Below are 15,413 nucleotides of genomic sequence, written 5' to 3'. Positions count from 1 at the left end.
TTATAGTCGTTTTTTTGTGTGTGTATTATGCGTGTGTTATGTTAAATTTCAGACCCCACAACGCCAAGCCTAGAAGGTAAGGCTGGCTATAAGGCTCTGGTATCACCAATAATTGGGCAGGTAATTGCAAAAGTATATGCCTTATAAGAAAACATTTGCTTCAATCAACTCTTAAAATGCTGTTTGAAGTCGTTGATCAGAGGTTCTAGGATTCTACTAGAATAAATTGTCTATTGGCACTACCCTATAAAAAGTCATGCAAGTGTAGTCATTCTTTAAAAATAAAAAAAAACTAAAAAATGATCATATAATTTTGTTATTTAAAACATTTCACGTATGATCTCAAATTTAATATTGGATATTCAAATTGAGATGATTTTTAGTTGAAAATGTAACAAAATGACTAAATTATCTTGATTTTATAATTTACACGGACGTTTTTTTGTTAATTTTTTAAAATCAAAGAGCACAAAAACAATCATACTTTGGCTCTCAAACTTTCTCTTTGGCGTTACCTCTGTTGCCGATTGATATTTGACATCCGCAGTTCATTTTCTAAATTCCAAACTCATTTTGTCAATTAAATATTGCACATCCATTATACATAATTAGTTTTCAATATGTACCTTAAAATGTCAATAGTTATTAAAATACAGGTTGTCTTTTAACATAACTTCTTAGTTCAATAGAATATTTTATGAAATGATCACCAATATTGTTAAAATACGCATGGAAATTAGTTAACATGTAATGTTCTTTAAGAACAAAAATGAAAATCTACGTCATCAGAGAAATTGCGCAGGAAAAAAAAAAATCAAGTGTGGATGCGAATATTAAAAAAATATAAAATATTAGAGCCAAGCTGCAACTACCTTTCACGTTCGGGGACCGAATACCCATAAGCTTTTTATTGAATTTTTTCCCACAAGTTACGTAAGAAGTACTTCGTCATTTCATGATTTTCATCAAGGTCAGTCAATAATACACGACCATTTATAAGGCTGTCTTTTATAATAATGTCAAGTATCTTTATACCAAGGTTTGTCTTAATAGAAGAATGGTGGTAAAGAAATTAAGAAAAAGTGTACAAAACCAAGATTTCCACTTGTGCATATTGTAATACTTTGTCAAACATCACTACTAATTTGTTTTTTTAATTTAAATAATTAAATAGTGGGGACAATAGCACCAATTTAAAACATCCAGGAAACTTCTAATTTCATTATCAACGACTACGAAAGTCATTGTCAAGTCAACAGCGTTTTGTCATTGTAGTTGACTTGAGTCAATGTTGCATATACTTTAAAAGACAATGTTTTGGAGTAACCATTGGGCAAGAATTAAAACCTTTTCAAAGTAGGAAGACAAAACTAGTCACCTTCAATCAGTCAATCTTTATTTAAAATCTCTAACATATATATCTCATATATATATATGTACACACACCAGCGTGATCTGAGTTTCATAGGAAATATAATGGTGACAATGATGAAAAATGTTATGAGCCCTGGATTTTTACTCTTTGCTGTATTGTTGGTCAAAGGAGTACAAATATGTGTATGCACGAACTCAACCTTCGACTGGATAGAGGACGAGAGACAAACTCCGCACAAGCTGAAACAGAGTTTCAAAGATCCTCCAAACCGGTTAGTCTCTTATATATATGGAGCAATAAATAAATCCTTTATTTGAATTTATCATACGTAGAAAAAGGGTGATGGTTTGCTTAGGTTATACATCATTGTTTATCAACAGACTGCTTATACTTTTATATGCTTAAGAGTCTCTTACTTGATTAATTTTTAGTTCATATCAAATGGTTTATATGGTTCATAATAATTAAACATTAACAGTTTTATAAGGAAAAATAAATAGTTTTAACAAATGTATTTTTGAAGAAGCTCCTGTTTGCTTCGATAGTTTTTGGGATCACTTGTTCCGGTCTATAGGATTTTGGCTGGCGACTCTCGATCCTGATTTCAGATCTTTTAGCCTTTTCGATCTTTCTAGAGATTGGCCTAGTGTTCTCTAGCTTGTATTTTGCTTCTTCATAGTAGAAGCTTTCTTTTTTCCTCTTTTTAATATATTTTTCGAGTTTTTTTTTTTATTTTTTTAAAAAGGCAGAAAACAACTCAAGAAAAAAAAAAAATAATAATAATGACTGAAGAAAAACGATTAAAAACTTGAAAAATAATAATCCCTTGAAAGTAATAGGAATTGAAGTTTTATGGTAATATGGTAGCTGACTATCTGCAATATAAATAACTTCAGTAGGAAATGACACGACCTGGGTTCCGCTGGTAATATGTTTAATATATAGAATTAGACCAAACTATTGGTGAAAATTGAAGTTTTATGGTAATATGGTAGCTGACTATCTGCAATATAAACAAAAAAAAATATATATATATATATATACAACTTCAGTAGGAAATGACACGACCTGCGTTCCGCTGGTAATATGTTTAATATATAGAATTAGACCAAACTATTGGTGAAAAAATTACAGAAACTCGGCTAATACAAAATAAGGAATACAACTACGTTTATGCAGAAAACAGAAATCTAGATGCATCGAAGGAGAGCGACAAGGTATGATGAAGCTGAAGCAAAGTTTTGACGACCCTTCGAACCGGCTGGTCAGTTGGAGAGGCGAAAATTGCTGTGAGTGGAAAGGCGTGAGTTGCAACAAACTGACGGGTCATGTTGTCAAGCTCGATCTCAGCGCGCCATATTATTATTTTGTCCTTGAATACGCTTACAAGGATCAGCTATCCGCGGTCGAGGTTGACTATGGTCTAACAGAGTTGAAACATTTGGAGCACTTGGACCTGAGTGGAAACAACTTCAACGGAACTCGGATTCCCGATTTCTTTGGCTCCTTCAACCATCTCACATATCTTAATCTCTCACACGCTGGATTTGAAGGAAAGATTCCCCATCAATTAGGTAATCTTACCAACTTGCAAGTTCTTGATCTTAGTGATCACTATTCTTCCAGTGGATCACAATTACACGCAAGCAATCTTCGGTGGGTCTCGAGTCTTTCATCTTTGCAACACCTTGACATGAGCGGTGTTGACTTGGGCGAGGCATTTGATCTGATGCATGTGCTCAGTGAACTTCCCTCTCTTCGACGCCTGACCTTACAACATTGTGGTATTCAAAACATTCACTTTGATACTGCTTCCACGAAGTCCACATTCCTTGCAAGCATCCGATTCCTTGATCTGAAGGGCAATGAAATTGAAGGTGAAATTCCCAAAGCTTTTCACAACCTTACTTCGCTAAGAGGACTCGATCTTAGTTATCAAGAAAGCGATGGATTGAACGGTTATAAGGGGCTTTCAAGTCTCTCGTCTCTGCAACAACTTGACTTGAGCGGAGCCAGTTTCAGTGAGGCATTTGATCTGATGCCCGTGCTCAGTGAACTTCCTTCTCTCCTACACCTGACCTTAAAAGATTCTGGAATCCAAAATATTCACTTCTCTACTGCTTCCATAAATTCCACATTTCTTTCGAGCGTCCAATCCCTAGATCTCTCCTCCAATCTGTTTGTCGGACCAATTCCCAAAGCCTTCCACAACATGACTTCCCTTAGTTCCTTTTATATTTCACATAATAAGTTTAACTCCTCCGTTCCTCTTTCATTGGTTAATCACGCGACACTGTTAAATCTTGACCTTTCTGGGAACAAGTTTGATAGAGTTGAAGGTGGATTGATTTCAATTATAAATAAAGCCTGTTCAGCAAAGTCGCTGGATTTGTCAAATAACAACTTTGGTAGAGAGGTCTTGATAAGCAATAAGAGCTTATCAAGTTGCATCAATGGTTATGATTTAGAGTTTCTGTCTTTAGAATATAATCAAATTGGTGGGAATATTCCAGATTGGTTTGGGCAGTTGACGAATTTGAAACATCTTAGGCTTTGTGCTGATTCATTGTCTGGTCCAATTCCTTTGTCTTTCGGTAAATTGTCAAAGTTAAGGGTGTTAGATCTTACCGATAATCAATTGAATGATTCAATTCCACATTCATTGGGGAGTCTGCTAGCCTTGGAGTCTCTAGATCTTTCAGGTAATCAATTGAGTCACTCAATTCCACAATCATTGGGGAGTCTGGTAGCCTTGGAGTCTCTAGATCTTTCAGATAATCAACTAAGTGGTACAATTCCACATTCATTCGGTAATCTTCTAGCCTTGGGGTCTCTGCATCTTTCGCATAATAAATTAAGTGATTCAATTCCACAATCATTGGGGAGTCTGTCAGCCTTGAAATCTCTGGAACTTTCATATAATCAATTGAGAGATTCAATTCCACAATCACTGGGGAGCTTGCTAGCGTTGGAGTCCCTAGATCTTTCACACAATCAATTGAAGGGGAGTATTCCGAAATCATTATCGGGACTTGTTTCCTTGTCGTCTTTGGATCTTTCAAATAATAACTTGAGTGGACATGTTCCTGAGAGCATAGGTCAACTTGTAAACCTGATGAGTTTGGACATTTCTCATAATTCCTTGGGTGGAGTTTTCTCTCAACATCACTTGGCCAACCTTTCCAAATTATATACCATCACCATTAGCTCCAACCATATGACCTGCAACTTCAAATCCGATTGGATTCCACCTTTCAGTACTCTAGATACACTTAACATGTCATCTTGTGTTATCGCGTCTCAGTTTCCCCCTTGGATTCACAAACAAGAATATATCAGGGTCCTTGATTTCTCAAATTCCAATATCTCTGGAGCTTTACCAACTTGGCCTCAACCCATGTATCTTTCCTATTTGGATCTCTCCAACAACCACATCATCGGAAATCCATTAGCAAATGTTGCTGATAATTTTCTCATCATAAGTACACTCATTCTTGGCAATAACTTGATAAGTGGTTCGATCCCAAACTCATTGTGCAAGTTGGGAGGTTTGCAAGTTCTAGATCTGTCTGAAAACGAGTTAGCAGGTGAAATGCCACATTGTTGGAAAGAAATGCAATCTTTAGTTGTTATCAATCTATCATCGAACAAGCTTTCGGGTGGTTTTCCAAGCTCATTCGGACAGCTCTCGAATCTGAAAAGGCTTCATGTCAACAAAAATAAGTTCCAAGGGGAGATTCCACGAGCTTTGAGAAATTGCACCCTCTTGGAACTTTTGGATCTTGGTGAGAATGCTTTTTCGGGGTTTATACCACCATGGTTTGGAAAAAGCTTTTCGACGTTACAGATTCTCAGGCTTCGAAAGAATATGTTGGATGGAGGAATTCCCAAGGAAATATGTGATCTTCATCGCTTACAGATCTTGGATCTTGCTGAGAATAATCTAATCGGAGACATCCCTGTTTGCTTCGGCAATCTCAGTGGAATGAAGACTGCTCTGCCACTTGATCCAGACAATTCAGTCACAGTGAGCCCAGGACTGACACCAATTCCTGGCGCCAATGATCCAGACTGGAAAAGAGAAAGACTTCCGGTAGTGACAAAAGGATCAGATCTCGAGTACACAAAATTGCAGCTCCGACTTCTTGACATCATGGATCTTTCAAGTAACAAACTAACCGGAGTTATTCCCGCCGAGCTATGTTCTCTCTTTGGTTTGCATGGTTTGAATTTGTCAAACAACCAATTGTCGGGCAAAATACCAATCCAGATTGGAGAACTCAAGTCGTTGGAGACTCTTGACTTTTCAAACAACCGATTGTCTGGTCCGATTCCACAGAACTTGTCGGCTTTGCATTCCTTAAGCCACCTCAACTTGTCAAACAACGACTTGTCGGGAAGAATTCCGGAAGGCAATCAGCTTCAAACTCTCACAGATCCATCAATATATGCTGGCAACTCTAAACTCTGCGGAGATCTACTGCCAAAAAAATGTGGCGACTCGGTCCAACCTCCGATCAGCTCTGGGCATGAAAAGGGAGATAACAGAGACGACGCGAAGAAGGAAAAGATATTGTTTTGGTTCGTTGTTACAACTGGATATGCGTTGGGTTTATGGGTAGTAATCGGGACTTTGGTTTTCAAGAAGAACTGGAGAATCGCTTACTTCCGATTTGCTGAGGACAAAAAGGAATGGATTCTTGCGATGAGTGCAATCAAAGTAGCAAGGCTGAAGCGGAGAATGCAGTGGACTTGATCATTGTAAGAATGCTTTCCTGTACTGATGGAGTGTTTATTTTACTTGTTTTTCTCATTTTTTTTTTTGTGTTATTTGGATTTTGATTCTGAGTAATTTTGCTCTGATGTATGTTTGTCAGAGTGCAATGTTTTCATTTGTTGCGAGTCCTTTATTTCAAGTGCGATCTGGTTTTTGGAAAGTCATATGTTACAATCTTAATACATACTGGAAAAGATTTGATATGGTGCTGATTATGATGCTTTTTTTTAGTAAAGCTGTAGTTGTTCGTTGAACTGTTGTTGGAATAAGAATTGCTGTGTATTTGTCATCGTTAATTAGAGACAAGCACGAAAGGTTGTCTAGAATAAAAGCAGCAAACAATATAAGTATATATAAATAGAAGGAATATATATGCTTATGCGTTGGTTTTAAGGAGAATTATTGGGACTCTGGTTTTCAAAAACTGGAGAATCAATTACCTCCACTTCGTTGACGAGAAAAAGAAATGGATTCTTGCAATGGCTGTGGTCCGATTTGCAAGGCTGAAGCAGAGAAATTGAATTTAAACTTTGTTTCAAGCTCGATCAGGTTTTTGCTCTTATTTTCAACTCCTTTATAAACGCTAATTCTGAGTTTATTTTGTTTTTTATTCTGTTGAAATTCATGTTCAATACCTCAACTGTGACATTGGATAAAGGCCCAATGTTGTCAATGTCCCATATTTCAGTTCCGAAAAAAAGTCATTTTATATACAAGTATGAGGGATCCCCAAGTATGATAGGTGTATAGTCATTTAAAATTGTGTACAGAAATTACTGATCAGATTAGATACTATTTCCAAATTGTAAACGTTAGTGTTTTTTTATTTATTTTTTATTATTATTATTATTATTATTATTATTATTATTATTTTTTTTAAAAATAAAGTGTGATCATCATGCCAAAGAATTAACTGTGCTTGTACAAAATAAAGCGTATGCATTATAGTGTGTTCAGTGTGTGTTACTTACATGTACTCGATTGTGTTATGCTATTTCGTGATGATTTTTTTGACATTTTTTTTTTGTAAAATAGAACAATTTGACAACTATTGACCACCGGCATTTTAATCTTTGGTCTTGTAGATTATGAGTTAAATGACAGAATTAATTAAAACGCGTGAATTTAGTAGCGCATTAACTCGCTTCAAACATGAAGGAAGGCTCTAATTTCGTTATCAAGGAAGACCGAGCTCCGAAATCATCGTCAAGTCAACGGTGTCTTGCCATTGTCAATGTTGCAACTTGCAATGCTGTGGAATAAGTAGGCATTAGGCATGAATTAAATGTTGTAGGCAGAGCCGACTCAACTAAATCGGGAGCCCTGGGCGAAGAAAAAAAAGGGGTCTAATTTTTTTTTTCTTTCAGTCATCCCAAAAAAAAAAAAAATTAATTAACATGAAAGTAATTTTTTTTTTGTCTTTTGGTCTTTTTTTTATCTTATTAATTTCAAATCACAATTTTTTTTTAGTTTGAATATGGTAAAATTATTTAAAACACTGATTAATAAGAGAAAAAAAATTGGAAACTAAGATGTTATAATAGAAAAATATATTATTAGAAAAAGAATGAAAATTGATATATTGTATTTTAAAAATAAGATACGTATTGTAATTATCACACTTGAAGCAAGTTTAAAGAAGAGAAAAACAGTAAATGAGATATTCTTAGAATTAAATAAGGTATTCTCGGAATAAAAACAACTATCAGAAATTAGTTTTAAAATACGATATTTGAGGTAATAATTTTTTCGAAATTTTGGGACCTTTTTTCAGATGGGGCCTTGGGCCTTTGCCCCTCTCGCCCCCCCCCCCCCCCCCTTGGGCCGGGCCTGGTTGTAGGGTTACTTCAGTGTCTCATTTAATCAAGTTCACGAGGCTCATCAATTTGAACTGTTTTAGACTTTTTCAAAGTAAGAAAACCAAACTTGGCTATTTAATAAGTCAGTCTTCATTCCTAGTCTTTACTATATATATTATTTAATACCAGTATGGTCTGCGTTTGATAAGAAATCAAGTTGTGACAATGATGAAAGAAGTTATGAGCCGTGTAATATTTCTCTTTGCTGTGTTGCTGTTCAAAGAATTACAATTTTGTGTGTGCACAAACTCTACCTTGGGTGTGATAGAGGGACAGAAACAAACTCCGTTCAAGCTCAAACAGAGTTTCGAAGATCCTTCAAACCAGTTAGTCTCAATCTCTTTTATTAAGGAGCAAATAATTTTTTTTTCTCCCTTTATTTGAAATAATTTGAAGCGTAGAAAAGACTGTGATGATTTGCTTTAGTATAATGCTCTTCTTTTAGTGACTTGTTAGGTACTATTATTATAACCAAACCATTCGGTTACCAAACTTCAGGAAACATTAATAATTTAAAATCAAATTTAGAAGTTTTATGCTGATATCTTGCCGATTAATTTTCAATATAGAAATTTATCTAATTAAAGTTATGATTGCAATTTAATGCATGGTCAATTAAAAATTACAGCTCGTGTTTTTTTTGTTTTTGTTTTTTTTCCCCTCTATATAGTTCATACTAGGAGGTGTGCACAGTCCGATCCGGTTTAAAACAGGTCAAAAAATAAAATCGGATTGATCTAAACGGTTTGAAAAAAATAAAATCGGACCGGACCAAACCGGTTAAAAAAGTCCGGTCCGGTTTAAACTGTTTCAGATCGTTTTAGATCGGACCGTTTTATTTTAACTTTTTTTTTATTTATATTTTTTTTTAAATAATAACCGGTCCGGTTCACTTATAGACCGTTTTGAATCGTTTTAGATCGAACCATTTTAAACATATTTTTTATTAATTTTTTTAAGTATTAGTCGGTGCGGTCCGATCTAAACCGTGATTTAAAATTTTTAAACCGCACCGGACTGTGTAAAAGTATTAATCGGATCGGATCGGACCAGTGAAATTTCACAGGTTTTTTCCGCCGCCTAGTTCATACATATCCTCCGTTGAAAAAACTGAATTTAAACTTTAAAGCATACACGTATTTGTGAATGAATATATATAGAAAAGATCAATGAATATTTGTAAAGACATCAAACTTCTTTTGGTGGAAAAATGGTAGAAGCTTGGCTAACAGTGATTTATGCAGAAAATCGACATCTGGATGTATCGAAGGAGAGCGACAGGCTCTGATGAAGCTGAAACGAAGTTTCTCTGACCCTTCGAACCGACTGGCCAATTGGAGCGGTGAAGATTGCTGCGAGTGGAGAGGCGTGACTTGCAATAATGCCACTGGTCGCGTTGTCAAGCTCGATCTCCGCGCAGCAGACTTGAACGACGATTTTTACGATGAGCAATTATCAGCACTCAAGGTTGATTCTAGTCTAACGGAGCTGAAACATTTAGAGTACTTGGACCTGAGCGGAAACAGCTTCGCCGGAATTCGAATTCCAGACTTCTTTGGCTCATTCAAGAATCTCAAATACCTCAATCTCTCTCGTTCATGGTTCGGAGGAATGATTCCCCATCAATTAGGTAACCTTACCAGCTTGCAAGTTCTTGATCTTGGTAGCTCCCCACTACACGCTAGAAATCTCCGGTGGGTTTCGAGTCTTTCATCTTTGCAACAGCTTGTCATTAGCCGTGCGAATCTGAGCGAGGCGTTGAATCTGATGCCCGCGCTCAGTGGACTTCCCTCTCTTCAACGCCTGGCCTTAACAGGCTGCGAAATCCAAAACATTCACTTTGATGTTGCTGCTCAGAATTCCACATTCCTATCAAGCGTGAGGTTCTTGGATCTGACCGAAAATAAAATTGGTGGCCAAATTCCCAAGGCTATTCAAAGCATGAATTTACTTAGAGAACTTGATCTTAGTTCTCAACGACGTGGTGGATTGAACGATTATAAGGGGCTTTCAAATCTCTCGTCTCTGCAACACCTTGACTTGAGTGGTGCTGATTTCAGTGAGGCGTTTGATCTGATGCGCGTTCTCAGTGAACTTCCCTCTCTTCTACACTTGACCTTACACCGTTGTCAAATCGGAAACATTCACTTTGATACCGCTTCTCTGAATTCCACATTCCTTTCGAGCATCCAATCCCTAGGTCTTTCAGCTAATAGGCTCGTCGGAGCAATTCCCAAAGCCTTTCACAACATGACTTCCCTTAGATCAGTTCATCTTTCAGGTAATAAGATTAATTCCACTGTTCCTATTTCGTTGGTTAACTCTAAGACACTTCTAGAGTTGGACCTTTCCGGGAACGAATTTGATAGAGTTGAAGGGGGACTGTTTTCATTTTTATATACAGCTTGTTATGCAAAGTCGTTGGATATGACGGATAACAAGTTGGGTAGTCATGAAGTGTCAAATAACAACGCGAGTTTGTCAAGATGTGCCAACGGTTATGCTTTAGAGGGTCTGTATTTAGGGTATAACTTAATTGGTGGAAGCATTCCGGATTGGTTTGGGCAGCTTACAAATTTGAAGTCTCTTGATCTTTCACATAATCAATTGAGTGGTTCAATCCCACATTCATTGGGGAGTTTGCTAGTCTTGAAGCGAGTAGATCTTTCACATAATCTTCTGAGTGATTCAATTCCACAATCATTGGGGAATCTGGTTGCGTTGAAGTCCCTGGATTTGTCACATAACAAATTGAACGGAAGTATTCCAAAATCATTGTTGGGAATTTTTTCCGTGAGAAATTTAGATCTCGCAAGTAATAATTTGAGTGGACATGTTCCAGAGAGCATAGGACAGCTAGTAAACCTAAAGAGTTTGGATATTTCTTCTAATTCCTTGGAAGGAGTTTTCTCGGAACGTCACTTAGCCAACCTTTCAAGTTTAGATAGCATCTCCATTGGTGCCAACCATCTGAAATGCAACTTCAAATCTGATTGGATTCCTCCTTTCAGTCTTTCAGTTTTAAGCATGTCATCTTGTGTGGTTGGGTCTCGGTTTCCTCCGTGGATTCAGACACAACAAGGAATCAAAATTCTCGATTTATCAAATTCTAGTATCTCTGGAGATTTTCCAACTTGGCCCATGTTTGGATCTTTTTACTATTTGGATCTTTCCAAAAACAAAATCACTGGCAATCCTTTAGCGGATATTGGTAATAAGCATTCGGAATTAGGTACACTCCTTCTAGGAAACAACCTGATAAGTGGTTCAGTCCCAAACTCATTGTGCAAGTTGGTGGATCTGCAAGTTCTAGATCTATCAGAGAACGAGTTATCTGGTGAAATACCGCGTTGTTGGAACAAAATGAAATATTTATTTGTTATCAATCTATCATCGAACAAGCTTTCGGGGAATATTCCGAACTCATTCGGACAGCTCTCAAATCTGAAAAGGTTTCATGCCGACAATAATCACTTCCAAGGGGAGCTTCCACAAGCCTTGAGAAACTGCACCAACTTGGAACTCCTGGATCTCGGTGGGAACAATTTTTCGGGATCCATACCAACCTGGATTGGAAACAGCCTTTGGTGGTTACGGATTCTCAGGCTTCGAAAGAATATGTTGGATGGAGGAATTCCTCTACAATTGTGTAATCTTCATCGCTTACAGATCTTAGATCTTGCTGAGAATAATCTAATCGGAGACATCCCTGTTTGCTTTGGCAGTCTCAGTGGAATGAGTAGTGCACTGCCACTTGATTCGGGTCCTCTTGACGACTATGAAACTTTGGAATTTAGCGATTCAGACTGGAGTACTTCTCAATGGGTTAGATCCGGTGATTTAGACGGAAGTAGAGTATTGACATCAAGTGATTCAGACTGGAGCAGGGAAAGGATTTCGGTGGCGACGAAGGGATTAGATCTCGAGTTCACAAAATTGCAGCTCAAACTTCTTCACAACATGGATCTTTCAAATAACAAGCTAACTGGAGTTATTCCCGAGGAGCTATGTCTTCTCTCTGGCTTACATGGTCTAGATTTGTCTAACAACCAACTGTCTGGAAAAATACCAAACCGGATCGGAGAACTGAAATCTTTGGAAACGCTTGACCTTTCAAACAACCGACTGTTTGGTCCGATTCCACAGAACTTTTCGGCTTTACAGTTCATTAGCCATCTCAACTTGTCAAACAACGACTTTTCGGGGCGAATTCCGGAAGGCCATCAGCTTCAAACTCTCACAGATCCATCAATATATGCCGGTAATGCTAAACTCTGTGGAGATCCACTGCCAAAGAAATGTGGCGACACAGTTCAACCTCCAATCACCCCTGGCCATGAAAATGGAGAGGACACGAAGAAGGAAAAGATACTGTTCTGGTTCGTCGTTACGACTGGATATGCGTTGGGTTTATGGGGAGTTATCGGGACCCTCATTTTCATGAAGAATTGGAGAATCGCTTACTTCCGCTTCGCTGAGGAAAAAAAGGAATGGATTCTTGCGATGATTGCGATCAAAGTAGCAAGGCTGAAGCAGAGACTGCAGAGGACTTGATCAATGTAAGATTTCTATTCTATACTGATTAATTTTTTTTTTTATTTTGGTTATGTTTGGGATTTCTGTTTCAAATTATCTTGTTCTAATTAATGTTTGTCGAAGTAAAGTAATTCCTTATTTATTGTGAATCATTCGTTTCAAGTTTGATCAGGTGTTTGAACAGTCTAGTGTGTTGTCTCATGTAACATCTATTGCTGATAATTTTTCCCAACTATTGTTTTTTTTCTCTCTCTTTATTTTATCAGTTTCTTTCTTATGTGAGGCCAATTATTAAATGTGTGATATTGTTACTGCAGAGTTTAATTTTAGGTCTCATATTTCAATTGCAACTTCCACACACTTGAATCTCAATGTGAAAAAACATTATGCGGAACAAAAGAAAAACCAGTATATTGATTTAGATTGATTGATAATCTGATATTACATAAGTGTGATTTCAGTTACTAATAGTATTTATTTTTTTCTGTCTTCGAGTCAGCACGGCACGTCAGATGAAGGTTTGGATCATTCATGCCAAAGAGTTGGGCTGTAGCAACTTAAATTGAAGCAGCTTTTCAAGTCTCGTGGAAATCTATTGAGCTTGTTGAATAACAATTACTTAATGTGTGGTTTATCTATGTTGCATTGTGTCTAAAAATGTGTTGTATTGTTCTGCTATTATATAGATGGTTTCCTTTTCTTTCTTGTAATTTTCTATTTCAGTGAATGACATTTTGATTTATAAAGAGGATACATTTTGATTTATAAAAGAGGATACACCATATTTCAATTTTGAAAAAAAGTCATTTTATATACAAGTATGATAGGAGTAGTCATTTAAAATTGTGTATAGAAAATAGATAGAAATTACCGATACTCATCAGATTTGGTACTGTTACCAATTTGTAAAAGTTAGTTTTTAAAAAAAAAAAAAAAAAAAGAGGTGTGATCATCATGCCAAAGAATTAACTGTGCTTGTACACAATAAAATAGCGACGCATAACGATTGTGTTCAGTGTGTGTTACATGTACTCGATTGTGTTATGCTATTTCGTAGTATTTTTTAGACATTTTTTTTTTTGTAAAATAGAACAATTTGCCAACTATTGACCACCGGGATTTTAATCTTTGGTCTTGTAGATTATGAGTTAAATGACAGAATTAATTAAAACGTGTGAATTTAGTAGCGCATTAGCTTGCTTCAAACATGAAGGAAGGCTCCAATTTCGTTATCAAGGAAGACCGAACTCCAAAATCATCGTCAAGTCAACGGTGTCTTGCCATTGTCAATGTTGCAACTTGCAATGCTGTGGAATAAGTTATTAGAGTCCTCGTTATTATGTCATTTTATTATCATGTCGTTTTTACTCTTTTATATTGTCTGTAATAACAGCCTCGATGGCTTTTTAGTCTTTTACATACAAACACTGAATGTATAAGTACTCTGTTTCATTTCAGTATTGGGTTAATCAGAAAATGAGAAAAGCTCTACGTTTCTCACAAGCACTCTCTCGTTCCTTATCATACGATTCATGAACTACGATTGTATTATGGTATCAGAGCGTTTGATTTCCGCTACATCGTTTGATTGATTGTGTTCGTGAATTCTTCTGGCTCTATTGACTCTACAACGATCTACGTGAAGATCAGGAATGGAGGATCAATTGTCTTCAGCAACTTCTGTAACTGAGAAGCCAGCGAATGAAGATCTCTCCAATCCTTACTTCCTTCATCATTCGGATAATCCTGGAACGATTCTCGTGACGCAGCTTTTGACTGGTGAGAACTACATTTCATGGAGCCGATCAATGAAGATTGCTTTGTCGACGAAGAGCAAAATTGGATTTATTGATGGATCTATAGAGAGACCTTCGAGATCCAACATCTCTGCCTACAATGCTTGGATTCGCAGCAACAATATGGTGATTTCTTGGTTGCTTAACTCCGTCAGCAAGGAGATCTCCACAAGTGTTCTGTTCTCAGACTCAGCTCATGAGATCTGGCGAGATCTGGAAGAAAGATTTCAGCAAGGCAACAAGCCACGGATTTTTCAGCTCCGTCGTGAATTGTCGAACCTGAAGCAAGATCAGAAGTCAGTTGGTGCGTATTTCACTAACTTGAAGTCGATTCATGAAGAGCTGAACAACTACAAGCCTACGTGTTCGTGCAATTGCTCCTGTGGAGGATCTAAGGCTCTAAATGAGTTTTATCACGAAGAATATGTCATGTCTTTTCTGATGGGACTCAACGAGAGTTATGCTCAGACTAGAGGACAGGTATTGCTCATGGATCCTATGCCTCCAATAAACAAGGTGTATGGATTAGTTTCTCAGGAGGAAATGCAGAGATCTATTGGATATGTTGAAACCGGTCAAGGAGACTTGTCAAATTCTATGGCTCTAGCTGCTGTGAGAGATGATTCTCAGAAGAAGAATTACAAGAAAGAGAAGGACAAGCCATTCTGTACTCACTGCAAGTTCCAAGGTCATACGATGGAGAAATGCTACAAGCTTCACGGCTATCCTCCAGGCCACAAGAGGTTCAAAGGCCAGGCAAACTGTGCTGATTCGAGGAGTTTGATCGAGCAGCCACAACAAGTCTCTCATGGAGAAGGAGCTAAGGGCGCTTCATCGCTGACTTATGATCAGTGTCACCAACTGATTAACATGCTGTCCCAGCAAATGGCGTTCACACCTCCGACGTCTTCCAGTGCAGAGATCAATGTTTCTTCATACCTGTCAGGTAATTGCTCACTCACTCATATTAGCACAGATGCTAAGGCTTGCGAATATGATTGGATTATAGACTCTGGAGCATCTAGGCATATATGTTCTGATAAGAGAATGTTAATGAACTTGAAACCTCT

The 15,413-nt window shown here is 37.2% G+C and overlaps 2 protein-coding genes across 4 annotated transcripts; both read left to right on the top strand.

The window, feature by feature from the left end:
* Window positions 1-1,386: 1,386 nt before the first annotated feature.
* On the top strand, window positions 1,387-7,343 carry LOC149380129 (uncharacterized). Of its 2 annotated transcripts, XM_089602272.1 has the most exons (3): window positions 1,387-1,646; window positions 2,555-6,136; window positions 7,238-7,343. In XM_089602272.1, exons 1-2 carry the CDS (start codon window positions 1,435-1,437, stop codon window positions 6,129-6,131), a joined length of 3,789 nt encoding a protein of 1,262 aa, XP_089458398.1. In that variant the 5' UTR covers window positions 1,387-1,434; the 3' UTR covers window positions 6,132-6,136; window positions 7,238-7,343. The 2 variants fall into 2 exon arrangements, with proteins under 2 accessions (XP_089458398.1, XP_089458397.1); XM_089602271.1 differs by lacking the exon at window positions 7,238-7,343 and having other exon boundaries at window positions 2,555-6,223.
* Window positions 7,344-8,157: 814 nt separating this feature from the next.
* Window positions 8,158-13,315, top strand: LOC149380128 (receptor-like protein EIX2). 2 transcript variants are annotated; one of them, XM_089603289.1, is made up of 3 exons: window positions 8,158-8,337; window positions 9,256-12,570; window positions 13,047-13,315. In XM_089603289.1, the coding sequence occupies exons 1-2, from the start codon at window positions 8,177-8,179 to the stop codon at window positions 12,563-12,565; spliced, it is 3,471 nt and encodes a 1,156-aa protein (XP_089459415.1). In that variant the 5' UTR covers window positions 8,158-8,176; the 3' UTR covers window positions 12,566-12,570; window positions 13,047-13,315. The 2 variants fall into 2 exon arrangements, with proteins under 2 accessions (XP_089459415.1, XP_089459416.1); XM_089603290.1 differs by having other exon boundaries at window positions 13,043-13,315.
* Window positions 13,316-15,413: the final 2,098 nt, after the last annotated feature.

The sequence above is a fragment of the Urtica dioica genome, chromosome 12, assembly GCF_054948205.1.
Source record: "Urtica dioica subsp. dioica isolate 48M chromosome 12, U.dioica_male_clone48M_v1_H2, whole genome shotgun sequence".
Taxonomy (NCBI): domain Eukaryota; kingdom Viridiplantae; phylum Streptophyta; class Magnoliopsida; order Rosales; family Urticaceae; genus Urtica; species Urtica dioica.
The sequence above is the reverse complement of the archived record's forward strand: the minus strand, read 5'-3'. Positions and strand labels throughout refer to the sequence as shown.

What these genes read in the sequence shown, in the direction of transcription:
- LOC149380129 (XM_089602272.1), top strand. Translation starts at nt 1,435, where the DNA reads ATGTACACACACCAGCGTGATCTGAGTTTCATAGGAAATATAATGGTG. An exon ending in TTCAAAGATCCTCCAAACCG is followed by an intron (nt 1,647 to 2,554) that starts GTTAGTCTCTTA and finishes ACGTTTATGCAG; the next exon opens with AAAACAGAAATCTAGATGCA.
- LOC149380128 (XM_089603289.1), top strand. Translation starts at nt 8,177, where the DNA reads ATGATGAAAGAAGTTATGAGCCGTGTAATATTTCTCTTTGCTGTGTTG. An exon ending in TTCGAAGATCCTTCAAACCA is followed by an intron (nt 8,338 to 9,255) that starts GTTAGTCTCAAT and finishes TGATTTATGCAG; the next exon opens with AAAATCGACATCTGGATGTA.